The sequence below is a fragment of the Mytilus galloprovincialis genome, chromosome 2 (assembly GCF_965363235.1).
Source record: "Mytilus galloprovincialis chromosome 2, xbMytGall1.hap1.1, whole genome shotgun sequence".
In the NCBI taxonomy this organism is placed as follows: domain Eukaryota; kingdom Metazoa; phylum Mollusca; class Bivalvia; order Mytilida; family Mytilidae; genus Mytilus; species Mytilus galloprovincialis.
In genome coordinates this window covers 33,403,460-33,429,514 of record NC_134839.1, presented here as the reverse complement: position 1 = coordinate 33,429,514, position 26,055 = coordinate 33,403,460, and the positions used below count along the sequence as shown (strand labels likewise).

Below are 26,055 nucleotides of genomic sequence, written 5' to 3'. Positions count from 1 at the left end.
AACTAGTACAAACTTTAATCAGATCTTAACCATATTTGAATTAATACAAAATTTGATACAAAAGGAAGGTGTATTCATTTCTTCTGGCCTCTCTTGAAGATAACTTTCTCCAGTCCCATCATTGGTGATTCAAATGCAAGCGATACTATTAAAGCAGCAGCATATGAAAGTCCAAGGTTTCCTAGGAAGTCATAAATCTGCCAAAAAAACCAACATAGTTAAAATTTCATATGATTGATAAACAATACAAAATAACAACTTAATGCGCGGTTCACACACATTGCCGATTATTGCTCCCGTTTGAGATCAGACAGCGATACGACGCGAAAAGTGAAAAAGTCTGATTAGTATCCTCAATTATCTGGAATGTCCTATTATTGCCTGTTAGCAGTCGTTTTAGTTCGTAACAGATTCCTACTGGTCGGGAAGGGTCCGAATAGTTCGGCAAATCACCCCGACACTTAGGTGCGTCCCGTAACATTCGGGTAAATCAGCCGATTTTGTCTAGTCGGATTACAATCGTGCCTATGTCGTGACAGATTCTGCTGTATCGGATCAATTTCCTAACAATGTTCTGTGTTTTCGGGAAGGTGTCCTGTGGAACGGGAATGATCTGGAGAAATTTTTCATTGCTGTTTTTCTGCCGATTGAGTCCAGATTGCATCCAGATCTTGTCGATTGCGAACCGTTTTTGCCGAAACCGTTCCGAAACAGTCCCGTTATTAATTCTAAATTCGTCAATGATACCCACGTCAGAGTCCCGACAATTACAGAATACAATACGACTGAGACCAGACAAAGCCGTTTGCAATGCGATAGAGCGGACCGTGATAGGATTACGTTCCGACAGTACCTGATCATCCCGAGTATGCCGACAGTTTTCGAATGGATAACTTCCGTCAGCATCGGTTCACTGTCTTGTCACTATCTGATCTCTGTCGGATTACATTCGGTAGAATCGGGACGCAGTCGTCACAGACTCGGTCGAATTTTACCTGGCGAAAGATACAAATCGGATTAGAAGCGGATTTAGAACGGGATTATCGGGATAAATTCGCTTGGAAACGGTTGAATATCGACGCTTCCTGAACAATATCTGATTGTTGTCTTGATTAAATTATTTTTTTACAAATTTTAATTAAAGTTTGAATTTCCATCCACGATTCATAGGATCTTGATCAGACTTTTAATAAATTTTAATCGGGAATGGTCCTGTCAAGGACGGCAGTAAAAATCGTGAATGTGTGACCCCAGCTTAATGGAAATGCAATGCATTTTTGATATGAAATAGATAATGTTTCCCGATAATATGGACTGAACATTAGCTAACAACAATGGTAGGAGAGCTGGAAGAGACTTCATGTAAACTCAAATTTACAAGTAAAAAACAAACTGACTATGCTATTGGAAATATAATAGTCTTTAACACAAAACATTAAAAATAAACAAAGCAAGACGAACCCCATCAAAAACCATATGTGTTATCTTTCTTGTTGCACAAAGCCGGTGCGGTGACAAGTCTCATTCGAGGATGTAACATTTCTGACAAACACTTCTAGTTCAAATGATTTCGAAGAGGCTAATAAAGTACATTATAAAAAGGAGATAGGGGGTTAAGGATCACTCTTACAGAAAAATGGATTAAAACATTATGTTTGGGAGTATTTACAATAACGTACTTAAAGGAAAGTCAAACTCATAAGTGAACTGACAATGATTTGGCAAAAAACCGAAAATCGACATTAAGGTCTATAAGCAAATAAACTCATCATAGATACCAGGACTAAATTTTGTATATACGCCAGATGCGCGTTTCGTCTACAAACGACTCATCAGTGACGCTCGAATCCAAAATAGTTAAAAAGGCCAAATAAAGTACCAAGTTGAAGAGCATTGAGGACCAAAATTCCTAAAAGTTTTGCCAAATACAGCTAAGGTAATCTATGCCTGATGTAGAAAAGGCCTTAGTATTTCAAAAATTCAAAATTATTTCAACAGTAAATTTATAAATATAACCATATCAATGATAATTCATGTCAGCACAAAAGTGCTGATTACTGGGCTGGTGATACCCTCGGGGTAATAAATCTCCACCGCAGTCTTCAAAAAGCAAATAGAATACGACATATCAACACGAACTTCACCAAAAACCGGGGATTATCTCATGTGATCCGGAATACGACCCCAGTGCCAAGTCTTTTTCAGAATGTCACATTCGAAAAAAAGCAGACGGGATTATCGTTACAACAATTGAAACATATTCGTCGTCATCTGATAAACAGATAATTCAGAACAGTCAAACAACTCGTGGTGGCGTCCGTAAACTTTACGAAAGGATGGCTCAAAGTTCCCTTGGAACTCTTTGTTTGAAAAATACCTTGTAAGCAAAAACCTTAATCTAGAAAATCATGATATGAAATGCAAGTTTCAGAATATAGTATCAGCTATTACATATGCAGGTGCTGCTTGAATGTTGCTACACAGAAATGGATTCGTTCTTCAATTCATTAGAGGCTAACATCAATAAGGGTATTATCCTTTAACTTCATGTTCCGCTATATACAAGTATATGGTATTTTCTCACTAAGTAATTCCAAATTTTGTGACTATCTTGAACACATCGATCCCACCGAACTTGATATACAGGATATAATAGATATAGTTTGAATCTGCTTCATACTTGAATAAGATCTAGAAATGTTTACAACAAAAGAGAGACTTCCGTTTCCCAATGGCGAACTTGCCATTTCTATGAAGAAACATTCCAAATGCACCTTTATTTGGAGTATATTTCTCCCAATTGATATCATATTTAAGCTTGCATTTCCCATCATGATTTAATTGAGATAGGATTGCTGCATTCAAAGAAGAAGCTATTGAATCTAGAGTTCTAAGTAATGAAGATGAAATAATCCCTACGTAAATTCTACGGACGCCATCATGAGCTGGTTGACCATTATAAAATATCTTTTTCACAGATGCCGTCGGATATGTTCCAATTGGTGTAACGACAATCCCGTCTTCTCTTTCTCGAATAAAAAAATACGAATTAGACATATGTTTCTTAAGGTCCGTGTTACTTAATAGGCTATGGTTTTCGTTATTGGTTTTTTGTGTGTACTGTATGCCTATTTTTTTTTTGTGATATCAATGTCAATAAAATTGAAAATGGAAAAGGGGAATGTGTCAAAGAGACAACAACCCGACCACAGAAAAAACAACAGCAAAACAGTTTGTTTTTCCGTTATGAGTTTGAATATATTCATAATTAGGTATTTTTGGCTTCTGGCATTTTCGTTTTTTTTAGACTGATGAGTTAGAATATCTCTTTGGTATCTTTCGCTTCTCTTTTTGATGCAACTCAAGATATAAGGCGAAATTTACTTCGTTTGTAACTGTTTACTATGTTTGTTTTATAGGTTAATTGCTGTTTTTGTTTTACATAAATCAGTCATTTAGTTTTCTCGTTTGAATTGTTTTACGTTTTTATTTCGGAGCCTTTTATAGGTTGCTATACGATATGGGTTTTGCTCATAATTGACGACCGTAGGGCAAACTATAGTTGTAAATCTACAACGTAATTTGGTCTCTGATGGAAAGTTGTCTTATTGGCAATTATACCACATCTCCACATTTGATTTACATACTTTTTTAAAAAGTTTTCCTTAGAAGTTCACGTATGAAATTTACTTCAAATGAATGAATGAACACATTTGCAAGAAAAGGAGCTTAAATGGTTCCCATGAGAATGTCGATAATTTGTTAAAAAATACATCCTCCGAATGCAATGAATATGTGATCAAAAGATAAATCAAGCATCTAGAGAAACACACGTAATTTTTGTTAGACATCGGGAACAAACGTGTGTCAACATTTAGAAATAACTGACCAGTGGTCTTTTTGCTAAAAGTGGGGTGAAAAATACCAGAGGGACAGTCAAACTCATAGATTAAAAACAAACTGACAACGCCATGGCTAAAAGTGAAAAAGACAAACAGACAGTTAAGCCTGTCAATTGATATTTTATCGTGTGTTTTTCTATGTTGTGATGTTATGTTATTGTTTCAGAAAAAGGGAGAAGGTTTGGTACCATTAAAACGTTTAATCCCACTGCAAATGTTTGCACCTGATGTACAGTAGTTGTCGTTTGTTAATGTAATTTATACGTGTTTCTCGTTTCTCGTTTTTTATAAAGATTAAATGGTTGGTTTTCCCGTTTGAATGGTTTTACACTAGTAATTTTGGGGCCCTTTATAGCTTGTTGTTCGGTGTGAGCCAAGGCTCCATTTTGAAGGCCGTACATTGACCTATAATGGTTTACTTTTATAAATTGTTATTTAGATGGAGAGTTGTCTCATTGGCACTCACACCACATCTTCCTATATCTAAGTAATAGTACACATGACACAACATAGAAAACTTAAGACAAAGCAACACGAACCCCACCATCAACTGGTGGTGATCTCGGGTGCTCCAGAAGGGTAAGCAGATTCTGCTCCACATGTGGCACTCGTTGTGTTGCTCATGTTATTACAAACCCGGTAAATAGTCTGATTCGGTAGGTCACATCCATGAAAAAGGAAGGGGATTGAAGTTACGACGTAAGGAACATATCCGATATCATGTAATACTTGTATGAAAAAGGAAGGGGATTGTAGTTACGACTTAAGGAACATATCCGATATCGTGTAATACTTGTATGGAAAAGGAAGGAGATTGTAGTTACGACGTACGGAACATATCCAATATCATGTAATACTTGTATGGAAAAGGAAGGGGATTGTAGTTACGACGTAAGGAACATTTCCGATATCATATAATACTTGTATGAATAAGGAAGGGGGTTGTAGTTACGTCGTAATGAACATATCCAATATCATGTAATACTTGTATGGAAAAGGAAGGTGATTGTAGTTACGACGTAAGGAACATATCCGATATCATGTAATACTTGTATGAATCAGGAAGGAGGAAGGAAAAATATAGTTACGACGTAAGGAACATATCCGATATCATATAATACTTGTATGCCTAACTTACCATTTGATGATCATCCACATATACCATTTGTTTCCGTGTATACACATAGTATTGTATTATAACTGGATGGATCAGGTATGCAGAGTAAGTCAGTCTACTCAATGGTACAAATCCTTTCCAGGACAAAATTGTGTTGATAAATCCTAGTATAGGTATTGATAACAGTAGTTATAATATGCATTGATAACTTACTCAAATATACATTAAAAACAAATGATAACTTGTGAGGAAAAGTTTCATAGGTATTAAATAATTAAAATAAATATTGATAACTTTCATATTTTTTTAATGTGGTGTTTCATTTCTATATTTATCTGCTCTACATGATAGTGTTACACAAATGTGTAAGAATATTTAAAGTAAATCAAGCAATACACCTTATTGTATACAAAATTTCCTGTTTTTTTTATTATAATTTTACAAAAATGCATATTATTAGAAAAAGCGCTTATTACCTAAGACGAAGGTAAATTCGTCAAAAGAATACATTTAGCAGTACTTTTTACTGCAATAAATTTTTCTGTATGTCATTTCTAAAATAACTGAAATCTGCTTAAATGTTTCATTTCTCATTTCTCATTACAACCTTTTATGTATATATTACATTCCTCTATAAGTAAAATTTATGGAATAAACCTATATTATATGGTATAACCCCTCTTTTATAGATTAAAATAGATCTTATAATCAAGGAAAGCTGATAACGCGTTTTCGACTTTATCTAATACTATTTTTTGTCTTTTCGATGTTCGCAAATTCATGAAGCAAATGAACGATTTCTAGAATGCATTAGGAATTATACTGTTTGCAATTTCTTGAACACAAATTTCGCTATCGTTTTCGAATGAACTTTACATGCATTATTATATCACAAAATACTCTAGATCTAACCCATTTTTTTATCAACGGACTTATTTACTTTGTAATCATATTCAATGATATTGACTGCATCAGGCCGAATAACGTATGTGTTTGCAGCTTCACGTATCTATGATGAGTTTATTTATACAGAATGTTAGGTTTGGCATGTTTAAACACCACAAGTAGTTGTTTTGATCTGTCTATGATTCAGTGAACACATCGATCCAAAAACCTTGATTTGCTATTATTTTTTTGTTTAGTTTTTCAGATTGAATTCTAAGAGATATTCATGTCACCTCCGTTTCCAGTAGCACAGGCAAATATAACCCAACAAACAGCGGCACCCCAAGCAGTTTTATGTACAGCATTATATAAAGAAGCCACCTCTGTTGAAAATGGTTTTCCATTGTAGTGGTCGTATACTCCATACAATACTGAAGAGGCCACTGCAGTGAATACTCCCCACAAAAGTAGGTTAACAAACTGTAATAGAAGAAATTTATTTCGGTAACTGTTTTTTTAAATTTAATTATGCGTCTAATTCGTTTATTGATACATGAAATGTGGTGGGTTATGCAATTATATATTGATTTAAGTATTCAGAAGTAAATTTCAAAAATATGCTGAAAATGATCAAATACATGCTGTTTAACATTTAATACTTTGGATACATTTATATCAATAAACTGACATTATTTTCCCGCTTAGTATAATAAAATTCTAATTTTCTTTTGAAGAATTATTATAAAACATGGACGGGGATCTCCTGTTGCAGATCAAGAGAACTTTATCATAGTAACTTTAAATGCAATTGCATGATGATGAAGGCTTATACAAATAAGATACCTTATTAATTTTGAATGTACACTTAATTTTATACAAGATATAACCAGTGTATATTCCGACCAGGTATGGACCCATCCTAGTATATGGTTTAATATAGTAGTTGTTAAAGTAGTCCATTGCATTCTTGCTGAAATAAACAGAACAGAAGTTTTAATTAACCAATATGGTAATTGATTTGGGGCACTAAAAATCATAGTGGCCTCTCTAGATTTTAAATGATTGGTACAAATTTTTCTGGTAAACTTTTATATTTATATATAAACATGCAAATATATTTTCAATTGTTATTTCTATTAAAATATAGATATTGGCTTTTGAATTAGTCAAACAAAATAGATATTCGCGATTCTTTTTATTCGCTAGAAATATTTATAGCAAACTATCTCATAAAATCTATGTTATATACAATAGAATTTAGCAGTACCATGAGTACCTATTAGTTAAAATCGGTGACATTGACTTTATCTATTTTAATAGTGTTATATAACGTAAACAACCGATCTGTCATTTGTAAGATACATTAAATCAGATGTGTGTTAAATAAAAAGATCCTTAAAGATATTTGTTGCAAATATGATATCTTTTATATTTGAAATACACATAGATGAATATCTTTTTTGTTTAAAAAAAGTTTGTTATTCATATTATGACTTATTTATATTCTAGACAATAATTTCATGATGATCATTCACAATCGCTGTTCTATATACATACACACAATAAAATAATTCCGCGGATAGGTGAAATATTATACCTTAATTACATGTACACTTGAACATAGATATATGTTAATTAATTATAATAAGATTTTTTTTCCTCATTTGCTCTTCCCCTGACACGAATGCCACATCCGCACTATCATTTTCTATGTTCAGTGAACCGTGAAAATTGGGGAACAATCTCTTATTTGGCATTAAAGTTAGAAAGATCATATCATAGGGAACATGTTTACAAAGTTTCAAGTTGATTGTACTTCAAATTCATCAAAAACTACCTCGACCAAAAACTTTAACATGAAGCGGGACAAACGGACGAACGGACGCACAGATCAGAAAACATAATGCCCATAAATGGGGCATAAAAATATAATAAGTGAAAGACGGATAGTCAACGCTGTTTTGAAGAAAGGAAAAATATAATACAGTGATAAAACACTAAAGACTGAACAATGTGATTGGCTATTAAAGTCATGTTTTCCGAAAATGCAACGACTCTTTAGTCCGTCGTCGTGGTATGTAAAATGTAGAAATTTGGGGACAAGTCTTACAATATTGTGTCCCTCAGATATAATATGCTTTGGTGATTGTTGTGATATAGCAGCTGTACCCACACTTATTGTAAAATTATTTTCTACTTACTCAAAAGTAGATAATCCAAGGTCATAGTGTGTAGAAATAATTCCTGTAGCTATCGTTGTACCTCCTAGGAACATGGCTGTTACAATAGTACCTGCTACTTTGTTACTGAAATTGTATTTAGAATCCTTACTTCAAAGTTCAAACGTTTTGTATGTAAATTATGTACAAATCACAAACATACAAATATCATCTGCAATTTTGATTTAAGGCTTATCAAAAAAATAATGCATGCGGTGTAACTGTCTGGAAAAGAGCTAGGCAGATAAGATTTGTCCAAAATAGTTTTCAATAAGTGACGTTCAAAACATGACCCCTTTTTTTATATTGAAAACCTCTTTCTTTGAATGTAGCATATCATTATGAAACAAATAAAATACCCTTTTTCAGTAGAGAAAAGTAAAAAAACAAAAATACCGAACTCCCGAGAAAAATACTAGACGGAAAGTCCCTAAGAAAATATCAAAACGCTCAAGCACATCAAACGAATGAATAACAACTGTCATATTTCTGACTTGTTACAGGCATTTTCTTCTGTAGAAAATGGTGGATTACACCTGGATTTAGAGCTAGCTAAACCTTTCACTTGTATGACAGTCACACACACACTTCCATTTTATTGACATCGATATGTAAACAAAATAAACAGACGTAATAGGTAAAAATGTCAAAATAGGGGTACTACAGTCAACATTATGTTATCATCTTAATCATTATAAAACAAAGAAATATGTCAACAAAGAAAAACAATAAGACATGTAGAAGGCATATATAAACATATTTACTGAAAATGAAAAAAAATGCAATACACATTGGCAATACAAACAAGGAGGGATACCTGGTTTTTCGATACGTAAAGGTTCCTTCGTATTTCAGTATACCTTTACCCCCCCCCCCCCACACACACACTAACAAAAGTTCAATATGTTCTCTTAAGCATTACTTATTTCAACTGAACGAAAACACTTTAAATTAAGTTAGAACTAGCTAAGTAGATTTTCAGAATATTGATAAACATTTTACTTAGTATACATTACTTACAAATAAAGCGGAAGAAGAAGAATAGGACTGATGACATAAAACTGCATGTCATTGGCTAAATACCAGGCCCAAGCAAAGCACTGAAATAAAAACAAACAATTGAACGCCCAAAATGAAAATGTCTATGTCATTTGGTCTCTGGTGAAGAACTGTACCATTGGCAATCATCATTATTTTTATAGTTATACAAGACCTGAGCACAACACTGAAATATTTATACAAAACTCCATATTATGTGTCTGATAAGGAGCTCAAGCAAAAAAAAAAAAAAAATAAATAAAAAAAATACAACAATAACAAAAATACAACAAAAAAAAACAAAACAAAACAGAAATAAATACACATCACTGCAGATACCGGACACTGACAAAGATAGTCAAACATAAACTATTAATCAAGGTACAATAAGTACAAACACAAAACATTATTGCGAACCCAATGCCACTTTTCTACAGATTTACTGCAAGTTACCTGTCGATTTAATTTTTTGTAAGTTCTATTGTCCCATCTAACAAATACAATAGCTATTCTTCTCTGTGTAGTTTATTCACTGGGACTTTTAAATTTCTTCTAGGAGAAATCTATCACTCACTGATTAATTTACCTTAACAAAAAATTTAACTGTCAATGATGAAAATACATAATACCAATACTAGATAAGGACTCACAAAACTGCATGTTGTGTTGCATTTATTCAATATCAATAATACATTTTTAATGTGTTCAATATCAACACTGATTCAAAAAATTAGAAGTTGATTTCTGGTCAAATATTCTATATTTTACCTATCAGAATTTGCTTTCATTGTGTGTTTGATAAATGTATTCTATAAATGAACAACAACAAAAACAAGTAAATTAATTGGAACAATACTAAAAAAATGTCAGAAATAAACTTTTTATTATTGTATCAGATTTTATATTAAACAGATTGAAAATATATTAATGAATAAATGCAATATCGTATACAGTTTATTTGAGTTTATAGAAGTATTCAAATAAAAAAGGAGATAATTTTCGGTCAGGTAAATTAATCAATGAGTGCTATATTTCTCCTAGAAGAAATTTAAAGTTCCCAGGGAATAAACTACACAGAGAACAATATCTATAATAATTGTATTTGTTAGATGGGACAATAGAACTTACAAAAATTTAAATCCACGGGTAACTTGCAGATGAATATGTGGAAAAGTATCATTGGGTTCGCAATAAATATCGATACAAAGCTCATGCGAATCCCTGAAATAACTTCCAAAATATTAAAGTACATGCTGAATATTGAAGATGATATCAATACTCAAATCAAAGTATTGGTACCAGGACCAAAGGTAACAATCAAATGAACATTATTGACCATAGACAATATTTCAATAACAGTCTAACACAAAACACTGAACTAAGTATAAATGCACAAAAATCAGATATACGTCACTGCTTGTTATGTCCTGTGCTGTCTGTCGTTGGTGGAAGATTTTCGTTGATGTTCTGCGGTTTGCATGTTGTGTGGACTATAATATTATTTGTTTGTGCGTGTTGAGTTAACTTGCGTGTTTTGGTGCTGTATTTCTGTCACCTAGTGTTGTCATTTTAGCTAAAAAAAATAACATTGCCGTATAAGCGGGATGTTTGGTTAACCATAAAACCAGGTTCAACCCACTGGTTTTTTTCAAAAAATATCCTGTACCAAGTCAGAAGTACGGCAATTGTTATCAACTAGTTCGTTTCTAAGTATGTCGGCGTTTCTTTTTTGTTGCACCTCAGCGTTCCTGTTGTTCCTTAGTTTTCTTCTTATAGTTGATGTGTTTTCCTGGCTTTAAGGCTGTAACCCGGATTTGTTTTCTCTCAATCTATGTATGACTATTCAGCAGTCGTTTACTACTGTTGCTTTTATTTTTAGTTACCCGATTAAAACAATAATTTTCTACATATTGGAATCAAAATCAAAACTCTGATTAAGACAATGTCAAACAAAACCAAAGTATTGCTACTAGACATCTACGTAAAAACCGATTAAAACATCAATTTGCTATATAAAGGTATAACGCAAGAAAAATTAAAACAAATATCTAGAATTATTAAAAGCAAGCTTTGAAAATATAGTTTCAGAATTGATTTTTTATTTTTATTTTATTTGCATTAAATATCTTTTAATTTCGTTAAAAGAGATATTATATAGATTAAGGAAAATAACTTCAATATCCATGACACATGTTTTTCTACCTAGTAACACGGCACCAATAGTGTGCGTGACTAGTCCAGAATATAAAATACACCCTATAAAGTCGATTTCAAAACATATCCTTTGATTGCGATTATTGACATTTGTATCAGCAAATAATGTCGATTACTATTCCATTCTCACTAATAAACTTTCATATTGTATTTCCAGTTTACTATTGCAATAACAATTCCTGAAACTGTTTTTGAAAAGCGCCACGCTATCCTATGACAAGCTAATATTACTACTTCGATTGTCGATAGGAATGTGCTCATGGATTTCTCATACTGAGTTATTTTGTTGTCTATTTTACCAGAATTGAACATCAGTAAAATAATGTTGCCTTTATTTATACCTGGACTTTTTTGGGGTATAAATAGAACATCGATATTCTTTCTTCTTATTGAAAACGTTTTTACTATATTTGCAATGTTAACGATTGAGTTGTATGCGAAATCAAGTTAAAGGAATACAATTCGGAAAAAAACATACCTGGTCCGTTATAGGCCGGAAATTTTGTATATAGAGTAGATTGTACCACCATGTATCCTCACAGTAATTATTTTCTAATCCATTCTTTTTCCATATAGGACCACTTCCAAGGTACGGAAACAAAGCTATATAGACCATCATAACCAGCATATATGGTGGTGTTAGCCTACAACATTACATTACATCATTAAAACAATACGTGAGACCCCAGTCAACCAATTCATAATGACATTCGTAAAATTTTTAAAAGGATGGCTTTGACATAAACATTTGGAACCCTTTGTTCAATAGCTTACTGATTATCAGCCGAGTAATTAGCACGTTTCACTTTGTGCTCTTTGGTGATAGATAAATGAATTGAAAAATCGTGTAGCTGTATTCACAGTGATGTCCTTGCATTGTTTTAAAAGTTGTGCTGTATTTTTTATTTTTTTATCTCAAGTCAACACGAATACTTGAGTATATACTAGAAGTCTTTTAGAGCAATTTTAATTCTTCTGTCCTGTAATTTTGTAGCCTGGCACTAAAGTTTTGAATCATATCCATATGCTTCAGTGTATAAGGATGTCATGGAGCTCGATGGCTCAAAATGTGTTCCTTCATATATAAGGTCTTATAAAACGGAACATAATTGTCAATATTTGCAAACAATCTTACTTACAACAGCGAAATTGTTAATTTTCAGATTTCATGTGAGTATTTTCTAATGTACATTACAAAAGAAATGATTAAACAAAGTTATTACAAACTATACATACCTCCAAAATCTATGAAAATAGAACATAAACCAGTTCAGTTTTCCCTTTTGTTTCTTCAATTGTTTTAATACGAGGTAAGTTAATAAACATCCACTGTAACAAAAGTATGGATTTGATAATATAATAGATAATTTAGATTTTTTTAGCTTATTAAAACAACTAAATATATATCTAGATGAGAGATGCTATGTGCATCCTCGTTTGAGTTGGTATTTCTTGTTGACATTTGTGTGTAGGAGTTTTAGGTCCACCACCACTTTGGCGAAGTTTATCTGAAAAGTTATTTTCGCAAGTAAAACATTCATCGTGAGTCTAAAATACAATACCTTACCATGTAATTGGAATTTCCATAATTGTTAATTTCAGTTATAGGGGGCGATTAAATGAATAGAGAAACAATGTAAAGAAAAGAAATGTGGGAACACTAACATTATGATAACTTGTACTTTCAACGTTAACCCATGTCAATATTCGAATACAGAAAAGTGAAGTTAAAATTGAATTCAACCCAACATTGCTGTTTTAAATCAGTGTATTTCCTTTCCTCAATTTATTTTCATGCAATTGTTGTGGGATTAGTTTCCATCTTATAATAATCTTGATAGCAAATTTACAAATAGCCACAGACACCTCAACATTCAAAATGCCCATGAATGATTGGCTAATATAACTGTTACATACCTTAATGAGAAGAATGTATCCACAGACACCTCAGCATTTAAAATGCCCATGAATGATTGGCTACTATAACTGTTACATACCTTAATGAGAAAAATGTATCCACAGACACCTCAGCATTTAAAATGCCCATGAATGATTGGCTACTATAACTGTTACATACCTTAATGAGAAAAATGTATCCACAGACACCTCAGCATTTAAAATGCCCATGAATGATTGGCTACTATAACTGTTACATACCTTAATGAGAAGAATGTATCCACAGACACTTCAGCATTTAAAATGCCCATAAATGATTGGCTACTATAACTGTTACATACCTGAATGAGAAGAATGTATCCACAGACACCTCAGCATTTTAAATGCCCATGAATGATTGGCTACTATAACTGTTACATACCTTAATGAGAAGAATGTATCCACAGACACCACAGCATTTAAAATGCCCATGAATGGTTGGTTACTATAACTGTTACATACCTGAATGAGAAGAATGTATCCACAGACACCACAGCATTTAAAATGCCCATGAATGATTGGCTACTATAACTGTTACATACATTAATGAGAAGAATGTATCCACAGACACCACAGCATTTAAAATGCCCATGAATGGTTGGTTACTATAACTGTAACATACCTTAATGAGAAGAATGTATCCACAGACACTTCAGCATTTAAAATGCCCATAAATGATTGGTTACTATAACTGTTACATACCTTAATGAGAAGAATGTATCCACAGACACTTCAGCATTTAAAATGCCCATGAATGATTGGCTACTATAACTGTTACATACCTTAATGAGAAGAATGTATCCACAGACACCTCAGCATTTAAAATGCCCATGAATGATTGGCTACTATAACTGTTACATACCTTAATGAGAAGAATGTATCCACAGACACTTCAGCATTTAAAATGCCCATGAATGATTGGCTACTATAACTGTTACATACCTTAATGAGAAGAATGTATCCACAGACACCTCAGCATTTAAAATGCCCATAAATGATTGGCTACTATAACTGTTACATACCTGAATGAGAAGAATGTATCCACAGACACCTCAGCATTTAAAATGCCCATGAATGATTGGCTACTATAACTGTTACATACCTTAATGAGAAGAATGTATCCACAGACACTTCAGCATTTAAAATGCCCATAAATGATTGGTTACTATAACTGTTACATACCTTAATGAGAAGAATGTATCCACAGACACCTCAGCATTTAAAATGCCCATGAATGATTGGCTACTATAACTATTACATACCTTAATGAGAAGAATGTATCCACAGACACCACAGCATTTAAAATACCCATAAATGATTGGCTACTATAACTGTTACATACCTGAATGAGAAGAATGTATCCACAGACACCTCAGCATTTAAAATGCCCATGAATGATTGGCTACTATAACTGTTACATACCTGAATGAGAAGAATGTATCCACAGACACCCCAGCATTTAAAATGCCCATGAATGGTTGGTTACTATAACTGTTACATACCTTAATGAGAAGAATGTATCCACAGACACCTCAGCATTTAAAATGCCCATGAATGATTGGCTACTATAACTGTTACATACCTTAATGAGAAGAATGTAGCCACAGACACTTCAGCATTTAAAATACCCATGAATGATTGGCTACTATAACAGTTACATACCTTAATGAGAAGAATGTATCCACAGACACCACAGCATTTAAAATACCCATAAATGATTGGCTACTATAACTGTTACATACCTTAATGAGAAGAATGTAGCCACAGACACTTCAGCATTTAAAATACCCATGAATGATTGGCTACTATAACTGTTACATACCTTAATGAGAAGAATGTAGCCACAGACACTTCAGCATTTAAAATACCCACGAATGATTGGCTACTATAACAGTTACATACCTTAATGAGAAGAATGTAGCCACAGACACTTCAGCATTTAAAATGCCCATGAATGGTTGGTTACTATAACAGTTACATACCTTAATGAGAAGAATGTAGCCACAGACACTTCAGCATTTAAAATACCCATGAATGATTGGCTACTATAACAGTTACATACCTTAATGAGAAGAATGTATCCACAGACACCTCAGCATTTAAAATGCCCATGAATGATTGGCTACTATAACTGTTACATACCTTAATGAGAAGAATGTAGCCACAGACACTTCAGCATTTAAAATACCCATGAATGATTGGCTACTATAACTGTTACATACCTGAATGAGAAGAATGTATCCACAGACACCTCAGCATTTAAAATACCCATGAATGATTGGCTACTATAACTGTTACATACCTTAATGAGAAGAATGTATCCACAGACACCTCAGCATTTAAAATGCCCATGAATGATTGGCTACTATAACTGTAACATACCTTAATGAGAAGAATGTATCCACAGACACCTCAGCATTTAAAATACCCATAAATGATCTCCTACTTATCATCTTTGGAAAGAAAGTAGCTAGGTTTGCTAGAAAATAATTAAATGTCATGATGTCAATTATTTACAATCTAAATTAAAATGATTAGTTTTTAAATTCTAATTGTTTAAGTACTAATATTTCTACCTCAGGGATAGATTACCTTAGATGTATTTGGCAAAACTTTTGAAATTTTTGGTCCACAATGTTCGTCAACTTTGTACTTTGTTTGGCCTTTAAACATTTTTTCTTCGAGCGTCACTGATGAGTCTTTTGTAGAAGAAACGTGTGTGTTGTACACATATAAAATTTCAATCCTGATATCTATGATGAGTTTATTTACTCCTTATTTTCTTAATTTCATGGAAGGGAAAATATGTCACAAATATTTACATTCTGTCATCAACATAATCAACATTGAAAATAATATATTTGTGAAACAATTAAGCTTTATAATGTCTTCTTGTCATAATAGTTCAAAACTGGTCAACTTTCAAAGCAGACAATTCATCCCTAGTAAATAACACATTGATAGTTAATTTGATATCCATAATCCATTTTATCATAAATAGAGCGGGAAATAAGTAGCCAGAATGTTATGAAGTAAAATTCGTTGCAGCAAAGTTGAAAGTAATTAGCCAGCATATACATAGCATGCCAATTTTATCTAATCTTAATTTAGTTGAAACTTTGTTAACATTTATTGTTAATGATATATTTTCTACGTCTAGAATTTGAATTTATTGCATTCAACTTAATTCCTATTTTAAACGGGCAAATGTTGAGAGTTAACGCATAAGACAATGTTTGCATTCACATTGTTTTGTGAGTTTTAAAAGGTTTTAATCATAGAAATTAGTATAACTAATGCTGTATATGTTTGATTGCAGAGACCTTTATATATACTGGGAAACCGTTAATCATCGTTTAGCATTTGTTAATAGGCTTTGATAAATTCATATTAATAGACACTACCAAAACAATTGTATATATTTAACACATAAACTGTTTAGGCTAAATATTTTCATTGTTTTAAGTTGAAGGATTGTTTTGTTTTGTCTGGTCTTCTTTTTTGTTTTTGTTGTCATAGTTCTTTTTATATGTTTAGTCTTTTTTTCTTTTATATTATCCATATCTATCACACCAAAACAAGTTAAACTAGCTAAACAGAATGAAGCGCTTTGATGTAAAGTAGTAACCATCAAATAATATGATATTTGTATCAGATACATGACAATTACCGGTTTAAGTATAATTAACATTGCCATTAAAGCGGGAGGTTTGGCAGGCCACAAAACCAGGTTCAATCCACCATTTTTTCATAAAATGCCCTGTACTAAGTCAGGAAAATGGCCATTGTTACATTATAGTTCGTTTCTGTGTGTGTGTTACATTTTGGTGTTGTGTTTCCGTTGTGTCGTAGTTTTCTTATATTTGATACGTTTTCTCTATCGATTTATGAATTTCGAACAGCGGTATACTACTGTTACCTTTATTTAAGTGCAATACTCTCCAAAAAATCACACGAACCTGTGAAGATTTCACTTGAATTTTAAATATATTAACCTGGTCTACTTACACATATTAGGAGCACCGAATCCAATTGAATGTCCGAGAATTACCCAAGTCATACTGATAAAGCGAATACCATTAACTGCTGTCAATGTTCCAGCGCCTTGATGTGTATTTAGGATCTTTGCTCCATTTGTATAAACAGAGAAAGAAAGTAAGAGTTGACCAAGGATACCTGTAAGAAAAGTAAACTACATATCGTAAAGGATTTTGTTCTAAACGTTAGTAGGGGAGATGATATACTCTACATGGGATGTTATATGTGATATTTTAACAGCATTAGTGAGTATATGTCTTCTTTTAAGAGATGTAAATCCTCTTTTCTGTTTAGTTTCACTTTTTACTCTCTTGATCTGTGTGTTTAAGGAAGTAAGCAGTCCATTCATTCCATCTATAACTTTTCTCACAAAGTATGTATCGTGCGGTTGTCTAAATTTTTGCATTGTTAATGTGTTTAAAATGAAACTCGAAGGGAGAAATTTCTTTGCCCTTTTAAATTTTAAATGTGTAGTTATTGGTACGCATTTATACAGGACTATCGACACCAAGGGGAAAACTCCTGCCAAATCAGTAATTTGGTACAACTTTAATTTACATAAAGGCGTACGTCTGTGTGTATCTTTACTTTTTGGTTTTATCTAGTGCAAGAACAAACCATTGTTTTCAAAGCATCCAATTTGAAGAGTTTCGATGACTTTAAACACGCCAACATGAAGCTTACGAGGTTAAATGATTTGATATTGATAGCAAATTGCAATAACTTCTGAAATGCTTGATAGTCCAATTAAAAAGGGTTGCTCGATACAAAAATGAAATAATATAAAAACAATACAAAACTGAGAATGGAAATGGAGAATATGTCAAAGAAACAACAACCCGATCAAAGGGCAGAAATCACACGAAGGCCACAAATGGGTCTTCAACACAGCGAGAAAATCCCGCACCCGGAGGCGTGCTTCAGCTGACTCCTAAACAAAATGTGTACTAGTACAGGGAAAGTTTACATCACACTAAACTTCAAAACATATAAATGAACTATGATAAAAAAAAAAAAACCAACATGCAAGAGTAGGGACATGCTCAAAATTAAGTTCGGCGAGGTTAAACATGTTTTGTATTATATGACTTACATTGATTTGATATGATCTAAAGAATTACTAACTGATGAAAATACTAATTTTGTAAATTACCTAATGTCAAATATGCTTTTGAACAGAATGAAAATATGAACATAAAATTGAGAATGGAAATGGGGAATGTTTCAAAGAGACAACAACCCGACCATAGAAAAAACAACAGCAGAAGGTCACCAACAGGTCTTCAATGTATTTAACTGTACTTTGTATAATTTGACACGTTCTTACTAACATTATACCTACCGGGTGTATATTTTTCTTTTCCTTCAACAATGCTATTTTCTGATGGCTTAAACTTTTCTTCGTACTTAGATGAAGGCTTTTCAGTACCCCCACTTTTGATGATATTAACGTCAGGGCTCTTGTGATCATCATTCACAAATACTCCATTTGATTTTCCATTTTGTTGTGTTCCTCCATTTTTGAAAATTTCCATGGGCTGTTTTTTGCTAGATTTTGGTCTTTGCACAATAATCAAGTCATAAGCAGTTGCAATTGCCATGGTGACAATAAATACTCCTATGACAGCACTGTGAGTGAACAGAAATATACTTATGATTATATATATGTCATTTAGCATGTTTAATCTCTAGAACTTATCATATTTTTGTCTACAAAGGACACACCAGCGACTCTAAAGAAAAGTGTATGGTTTACAACTTTGTTTGATTGACATAAAAATCGTCAAACTATACGAATCTTAACATATTTGACCAGGATTGTGTACAACATGTAATAATCGTTTATTTCGTGTTATCACTCTTACTTTTCATACTGGTTTGTTTGGATGTAAACTTTGTATTCAGCCCTATAAATTACTTCTTCTACTCACAGAACAATCTTGGCTCTCATATCATAGGAATCTAATGTTTCCACACAGGTAGCATATATAACATACACAGTTTTGTTTGAAACTCTTTGTAGCGCTGTAAAATAGTGAGACATTAATTAAAGAGGGACGAAAGGATCTTTTGGTATTCGGAATTGAGATTAACACCTATTGGGACTCGGAATAACACCCTTCCTACCGCCTCCATTTTTTCGTGATACACTTTTAGATACGTTATATATATAACTACATCAGATTTTATTTTTACCTTTTTAAATTCATAGTTATTGATTAAACACTAAGCTGGTAAAGAATGGTATAAGCATGTCTGAAGTTTATGGAAAAATTGAAAATCACAAAAATACTGAATTCCAAAGTAATTCAATACGGAAAGTTCTTTATCAAATTTCAATCATTTCTATCATGACAGAAGTAAGTGAGTCTCCGAATGAATAGGAAAAAATCATGTTACCATCCAAAATTGGTACTGTTAATGTTATTTAAGATTTTAAAAATACATTTATCAAAATAGAAATAAGAAGATGTGGTATGAGTGCCAAAGAGACATCTCTCCGCCCAAGTCAAAATGTCAATTAAAGGTCAAAGTTTGGCCTTCAACACGGAACCTTTGCTCACACCAAATTAAACCATATTAAACAGCAAGCAATCAAAAGACTGCTAGACAGAGCAATATATAAAACTATGTATTACTTAAAAACATATCAAATAATTTCAACCTACTTTGATTTAATAGGTTTTTTGTATCTGTATCGCTACAACTTTCTGGAAGACACATCCCTATATCAATTCCAGCAGGCAGTTGAGTTATCTAATAAAATAAGGATAAGTTATTCTTTTAACTCATGTTTAATTTGCTCGTTGACTGATTTTGAATTGATATGCTTTCATTTTTTTTTTAAAAGGATGTAAAAGAGTTGACCGAAGCACATCTGTTTATTAAAAACGTTTCAACAACCCTCTTAACTAACATTAATTATATCGAACAACCATAGAATGATGAGTTATATCAAGCTTCTCTTTGTATTCCTATGAGCTGTTATGACATCATCGTGGGAAACAGATGCAGTCATGAAAGTTGCATATTTAAGAATTGAATGCTGTTTTTTGTAACTTCATTTAGGCGTAAAAGCTTTGACCGAAGTACATTTTGTATAAAGCGCGGAAGCGCTCCAATTCTAAAAATGTGCGAACGGTCAACGCTTTAACAACCATATGAAGTTACAAAAAGAAGCATTCAATACTAATAATTACATTTTTTAGCTAGGATTATGAAAACACGATTTTTATCAACTTTTTATTCTTCACTGAGTCTGTCATCTGGATATTCATTTTATTATAAATTCATTCAAGCATTTTTATATATAATGTCAAAGGTAAGAAATGTAATGTTAACACGAATTATCACAGTGTTATCAAGCGATAATTTAAATAAACTCATCATAGATACCAGGACTAAATTTTGTATATACGCCAGACGCGCGTTTCGTATACACAAGACTCACCAGTGACGCTCGACTCCAAAAAAGTTGAAAAGGCCAAATTAAGTACGAAGTTGAAGAGCATTAAGGACCAAAATTTCTAAAAGTTTTGCCAAATACAGCTAAGGAAATATATGCCTGAGGTAGAAAAGCCTTAGTTTTTCAAAAATTCAAAATTTCGAAAACAGTTAATTTAAAAATGTAACCATATACCAATGATAATTCATGTCAGCACAAACAGTACAGTGATGACTACTGGGCTGGTGATACCCTCGGGGAAATAAATCTCCACCAGCAGTGGCATCGACCCAGTGGTTGTAAATTAACTCATCATAGATATCAGGACTAAATTTTGTATATACGCCAGACGTGCGTCTGGTGTATATATAAAAAGCAAAAGCAAACAAATGTTGAAAAAAAAAATGATTTCAAAATATTCATTTATAAAATGTTTATGAACCATATCTGTGTGAAAAATGCTAGGTCAATATTTGGAACACAAGTCAAAACAATCACCTAAATGTAAATTTATATAGACTGATTACTTATTCAACCCTTATTTATCAACCTGAAACATCAAATCATTATTTGTTTACTTTTACAGAAAATCATAACGAAGATGTCGTGATCAAATTATTCTTAAAACAACTATTGAAAATAAATCTTGCGCACCTATTTCTTTTTTTAACAATGACAACATTTTTGATTATTCGTTAAAACAGAGATCTACGTGGCATGTTTTCAAATGAGACAAATGAGACAGTTTCCCAGTAAAGACCATAGTAAATACGGGTTACTGCACGGTCTTCGATAATAAGCAAAGCTCATACCTGTTGAGTAAGCCACGGAAACGCCCTGGATAACAGAATGCGTGAAACAATACAACAGAAAAAAATAACAGCAAGATTAACGCCAATAACATCAAACGAAACCAAATATGTTATATGGCAACCAACGGCGAAAAATATTATATGACCGGGTCTTATTTAGGAGATTTATATGTATAATTTATAACATGCCAATACCAAATGACTGGCTACTTGGCAAATGCTATCTAATTCTAACGCAAATAATATTTTCCAGTATGTTTTGTAAAAAAGTTGTTATTGGCTCTAAACAAGCTTTAAATAACTGTGGATACAAGCTCTCTGATCTTTACTTTGTGTCTTTTTGTTGTTAGATGTATAGATACTCTGCCACATTCGGTCTGTGTTTTTAAGCATTATATCGATCTGATGAGTTAAAGTTCGTTCTGATGCTGTACTGTTAAACCCCTGTCCCATGTAAGAAGATGATTTTGCACAAGTAAACTAACTTAACTTAACTCTACTACATTCTATTTGCGCCTGTCCCAAGTCCAGAAACTGTAGTTCATATCTGTCATATTTGTTTTTCGTAAACTGTTTTGGTAAAAATTAGGCCGTTATAGTTTTCTAAATTGAATCAATTCATATTTTTCATATCGAGGCCTGTTATAGTCGACTATACGGTATGGGATTTCCTCATCGTTGAAGGCCGTACATTTTTTTTTCTATAATTGATTACATTACTCATTGTCAATCATACCACATTTTCCAATATCCTTTTTTATATATATTATTTACAATAATTTGATTCAACTCTTGATATTTAAAAAATTCCATATTCAACATTCAACAAAGTGGAATACTACTATTACACCATCTACCATATTTGTCAAAGCAACTCTTTATAAATTGCGAATAAAAAATTGCAATGCAGGTTGGTCCAATACGCATAACGAGAAACAATCCTATTTTGATTAAAGTCATATGAAACGAGAGACCGGTAAAAAATAATGTTATTCCAATTCTTAAACCAATGCATAAAAACATCATAAACTTAGTCTTTTATCATTTTTTTTCGCATAAATTTCGTATAATAATCTTTTTTTTTCAATCGGTCAGTGTTGTGAAAATACGGCAGGTAATTAAAGTCGTGTTTTGAAGCCGAAGTTTAACGATTGTCACCTGTTTGTCAACAATCAACAAAAAGCATGGATATTGAGCACGTGTTTAACATGTACAATCAGATACTAGTTTATTTTAAGGACATCCATACGTATTGCGATCACCGGAATTTTACGAGATGGGTCACACTGAGGTCACTTTGGAAAATATGTCGGGGAATTGCTTCATGGAAGGAAGCATTTAAAATAAATTTTACTTAGTATAAAAAGTATATGTACATAAGTTTTAAAATGAAAACTATCCGTCGAGTTATAAAAAAACATATGCATTATTTTTTTTAATTTGAGGTTTCTTATTACTTTAAAACATTTTTAACGATAAATAAATTAAATGGTAGATTAGTACGGGCGATTGAAAACATTATTAAACAAATGCTTGACTTCTTTCCCTACACTTAACCATAACATATTGTTGTATTTCATTTTCTACAATTCTGTTGTTAAGTGTAAGTTATTCGTTGGAGGGTATGAAATGAATGGTGCAAAATCCTGCATTCTAGGCATTTTTAGAGAGTTTGATAATGTTTTGAATTTGGACACTTTTTATATAAATTTTTCATATTTTAAGACTTTTACTTACACCAAATTTTTAAAAACTTTATTTAAATTTATATGTAAGAGATCATCAACATATCACTGATTTGAGTCTGCTGACAGAACATAGAACAGACATCGATTCAGTAGAGTTTGCCAAATTTTTCTATGGCTGGTTCAGTCAAATCGTTTCAGAATCATAATTTGGTCTGCTGATATCCTTATCGCGATGAACATGGAGCATGGCAAGACCGCACAATCTTTCGCCACTCATGCATGCTCTAAACTTTTCCAAGTTTTCAGTCGTTTCAAGGCAGTCAATGTTTCTAAAGGTAGCACATTATCATCAACACAATGATCAATGTCTTCTTCCAATTCCTTCTCCATCAGCAATTCGGTAGCAGCATCGGTAGTAACAGTTTTGTTTGCAAAAGGGAATTAAGCTTTCCTGTAAGCACCATCATACAGTCGCAGTTACAAAATTTTACGGACGCCATCACGAGTTGGTTGACCGTTATGGAATAACCGTTTCACAAATGATATCGGATATGTTCCTTACGTCGTAACTACAATCCCCTTCCCTTTCATGAATGTGACCTACCGAATTAGACTATTTACCGGATTTGTAATCACATAAGCAACACGACGGGTGCCACATGTGGAGCAGGATCTGCTTACCCTTCCGGAGCACCTGAGATCACCCCTAGTTTTTGGTGGGGTTCGTGTTGTTTATTCTTTAGTTTTCTATGTTGTGTCATGTGTACTATTGTTTTTCTGTTTGTCTTTTTCATTTTTAGCCATGGCGTTGTCAGTTTGTTTTAGATTTATGAGTTTGACTGTCCCTTTGGTATCTTTCGTCCTCTTTTATTCGAATCAACATTCTAAAAACAAGTTTTAAAAAGTATACAAACATTCATTAATTGAAAGTGATTACCGGGTTAATTGGTAGTTTTCCATAACCAACCGACACTGAACAGTATTTGCCGTTGAACTTGTATTGACTGACAGCGCGGACGCCGACACATTCGTCATAGTCCCCGCGCCATTTCAATTTCATGCTCATTAATCCAGCCTCCGGTTTACCTGCTGCATCAACCACTGAAGTAAAAAGAATATTTGCATTATTGTAAATATTCTACGATTCGTAACTTAAAAATTGACTAACACTCTGGTTATTTCGCCCTTTTTCTTTCGCCCCTTTGTTATCTTTCGCCCCTCTTTTAGATGACTGTGGGTAATTGACTGTCCCTCTGGTTTCTGTAGCCCCTCTTTTAGAAGACTGGGTAATTTCATTATTCGATGGACCCCCCAATGATTTTGCCACAATGTCATTTTTGTAGATCTTATTAGATGGTATATGGCTAGTCATTTTTGTTGAGTTCATTCTTTCTTCCTATCTTTAATAAATTTCGAGATAAATGGCAATTCAATTTATAAAATCAGGTAAAATTGGTTTTAATTGATGGTCAATTAATTTTATTAGGTGTCATTCAATGATTTCAACTACATGCTATTATTGTAGGTCTTGTATTGATTATTATTTGTAAATACAAATCGTTTTTTAATGACACCAACTGTTTTTGCTGTTGTACCACTATTCATGGGTTGAGCACTTAGTCTAGATGACATTTTGAACTCTGGCACATTCTGCCAAGTCAGGAGCCTGTAATTGAGTGGTAGTCGTTGTTTGCTGTGGTAATTTACTGTTTTGTTGGGTATTTCTGATAAATATATGTTGCTCTTTAGGTGTCTTTGGTTACTTTTATTTGTGTGTTTCTGTCTCAATGACACATACCCCCACCTCCTTTTATTCATACAATTTTTGGTAGACCTCATTGAAAAAGCGACTTCGACCCAACATCATAGTAGATGAATTTGCATCTGCACAATTTTTCACATTGACAGAAGAAACAAATCTCAAATCAGAAATTAAAATAAATATTTCGATAGAAATCAACGGCAATTTAAACAATCGTTTTGTTGATGTTAGTCTTACCGATTCTTTCATTTAACAAAAAGGCAGTTAGTGAAAGGATAGCATTACAAGCAGCGGAAAACGGTACATAAGTTTACCGAATCAGAAACTTCATTATAGTTGTAAATTAACCTACTAAGAGAAGACATTACACATTTACTAGTAATATGATTTGCATGAAAAGGAAAATGAATAAAATTTACGTTTACATTTAGAGTCAGTGTATGAGTGTACGGATATATCGAATAACTTACTTTTTAAAGCCCATTGTTCTCCTCCTTCCAAAGCGGAATATATTGCTTTAGTATTATTCAGACAAACTGGAGATACACTGAAGACTCGTGGACTTGCTGTCACATTTGAAGGAACATCAAAGCTGTCGTCGTATACAGTATTATCATCATCTTCAACATTCCTTAATATATTCTCGATGTCTACAAATTTGCTAATTCTTAATAAATCGTCAACAGAATAATTTAATTTACGATTGAAATCATTTGGTCTTACAAGATTCAATCGCATTTGATGATATGTGTTTACATCGTCATTAGCAAAAACACAGCTAATTATAATTATAAATATAAAGCAAAGCCGAGCACTTTCCATTTTTAAATATTTTTTATCTCTTTTAAGTATATGAATAAAACTACATCAGTTATGATGAAGAAAATAATTGATCAGAAAACTACGGTACAGTGACATAAGCTTCCAAATAGTATTGATCAAAACATTTAACAATATCTTATGAGATAATTTGACCCTAACTGATAAAGCATTGTGAATC

At 32.7% G+C, this 26,055-nt stretch overlaps 1 protein-coding gene across 1 annotated transcript; it reads right to left on the bottom strand.

The window, feature by feature from the left end:
• On the bottom strand, window positions 1-25,931 carry LOC143063419 (nose resistant to fluoxetine protein 6-like). Its single transcript, XM_076235561.1, has 15 exons — window positions 25,526-25,931; window positions 24,231-24,394; window positions 20,018-20,105; window positions 19,280-19,373; window positions 18,691-18,977; window positions 17,319-17,486; window positions 15,693-15,789; window positions 12,612-12,704; window positions 11,854-12,019; window positions 9,144-9,223; window positions 8,106-8,210; window positions 6,748-6,874; window positions 6,198-6,384; window positions 5,041-5,183; window positions 1-197 (listed from the first exon to the last, which is right to left on the bottom strand). Exons 1-15 carry the CDS (start codon window positions 25,875-25,877, stop codon window positions 75-77), a joined length of 2,274 nt encoding a protein of 757 aa, XP_076091676.1. The 5' UTR covers window positions 25,878-25,931; the 3' UTR covers window positions 1-74.
• Between the last annotated feature and the right edge of the window lie 124 nt (window positions 25,932-26,055).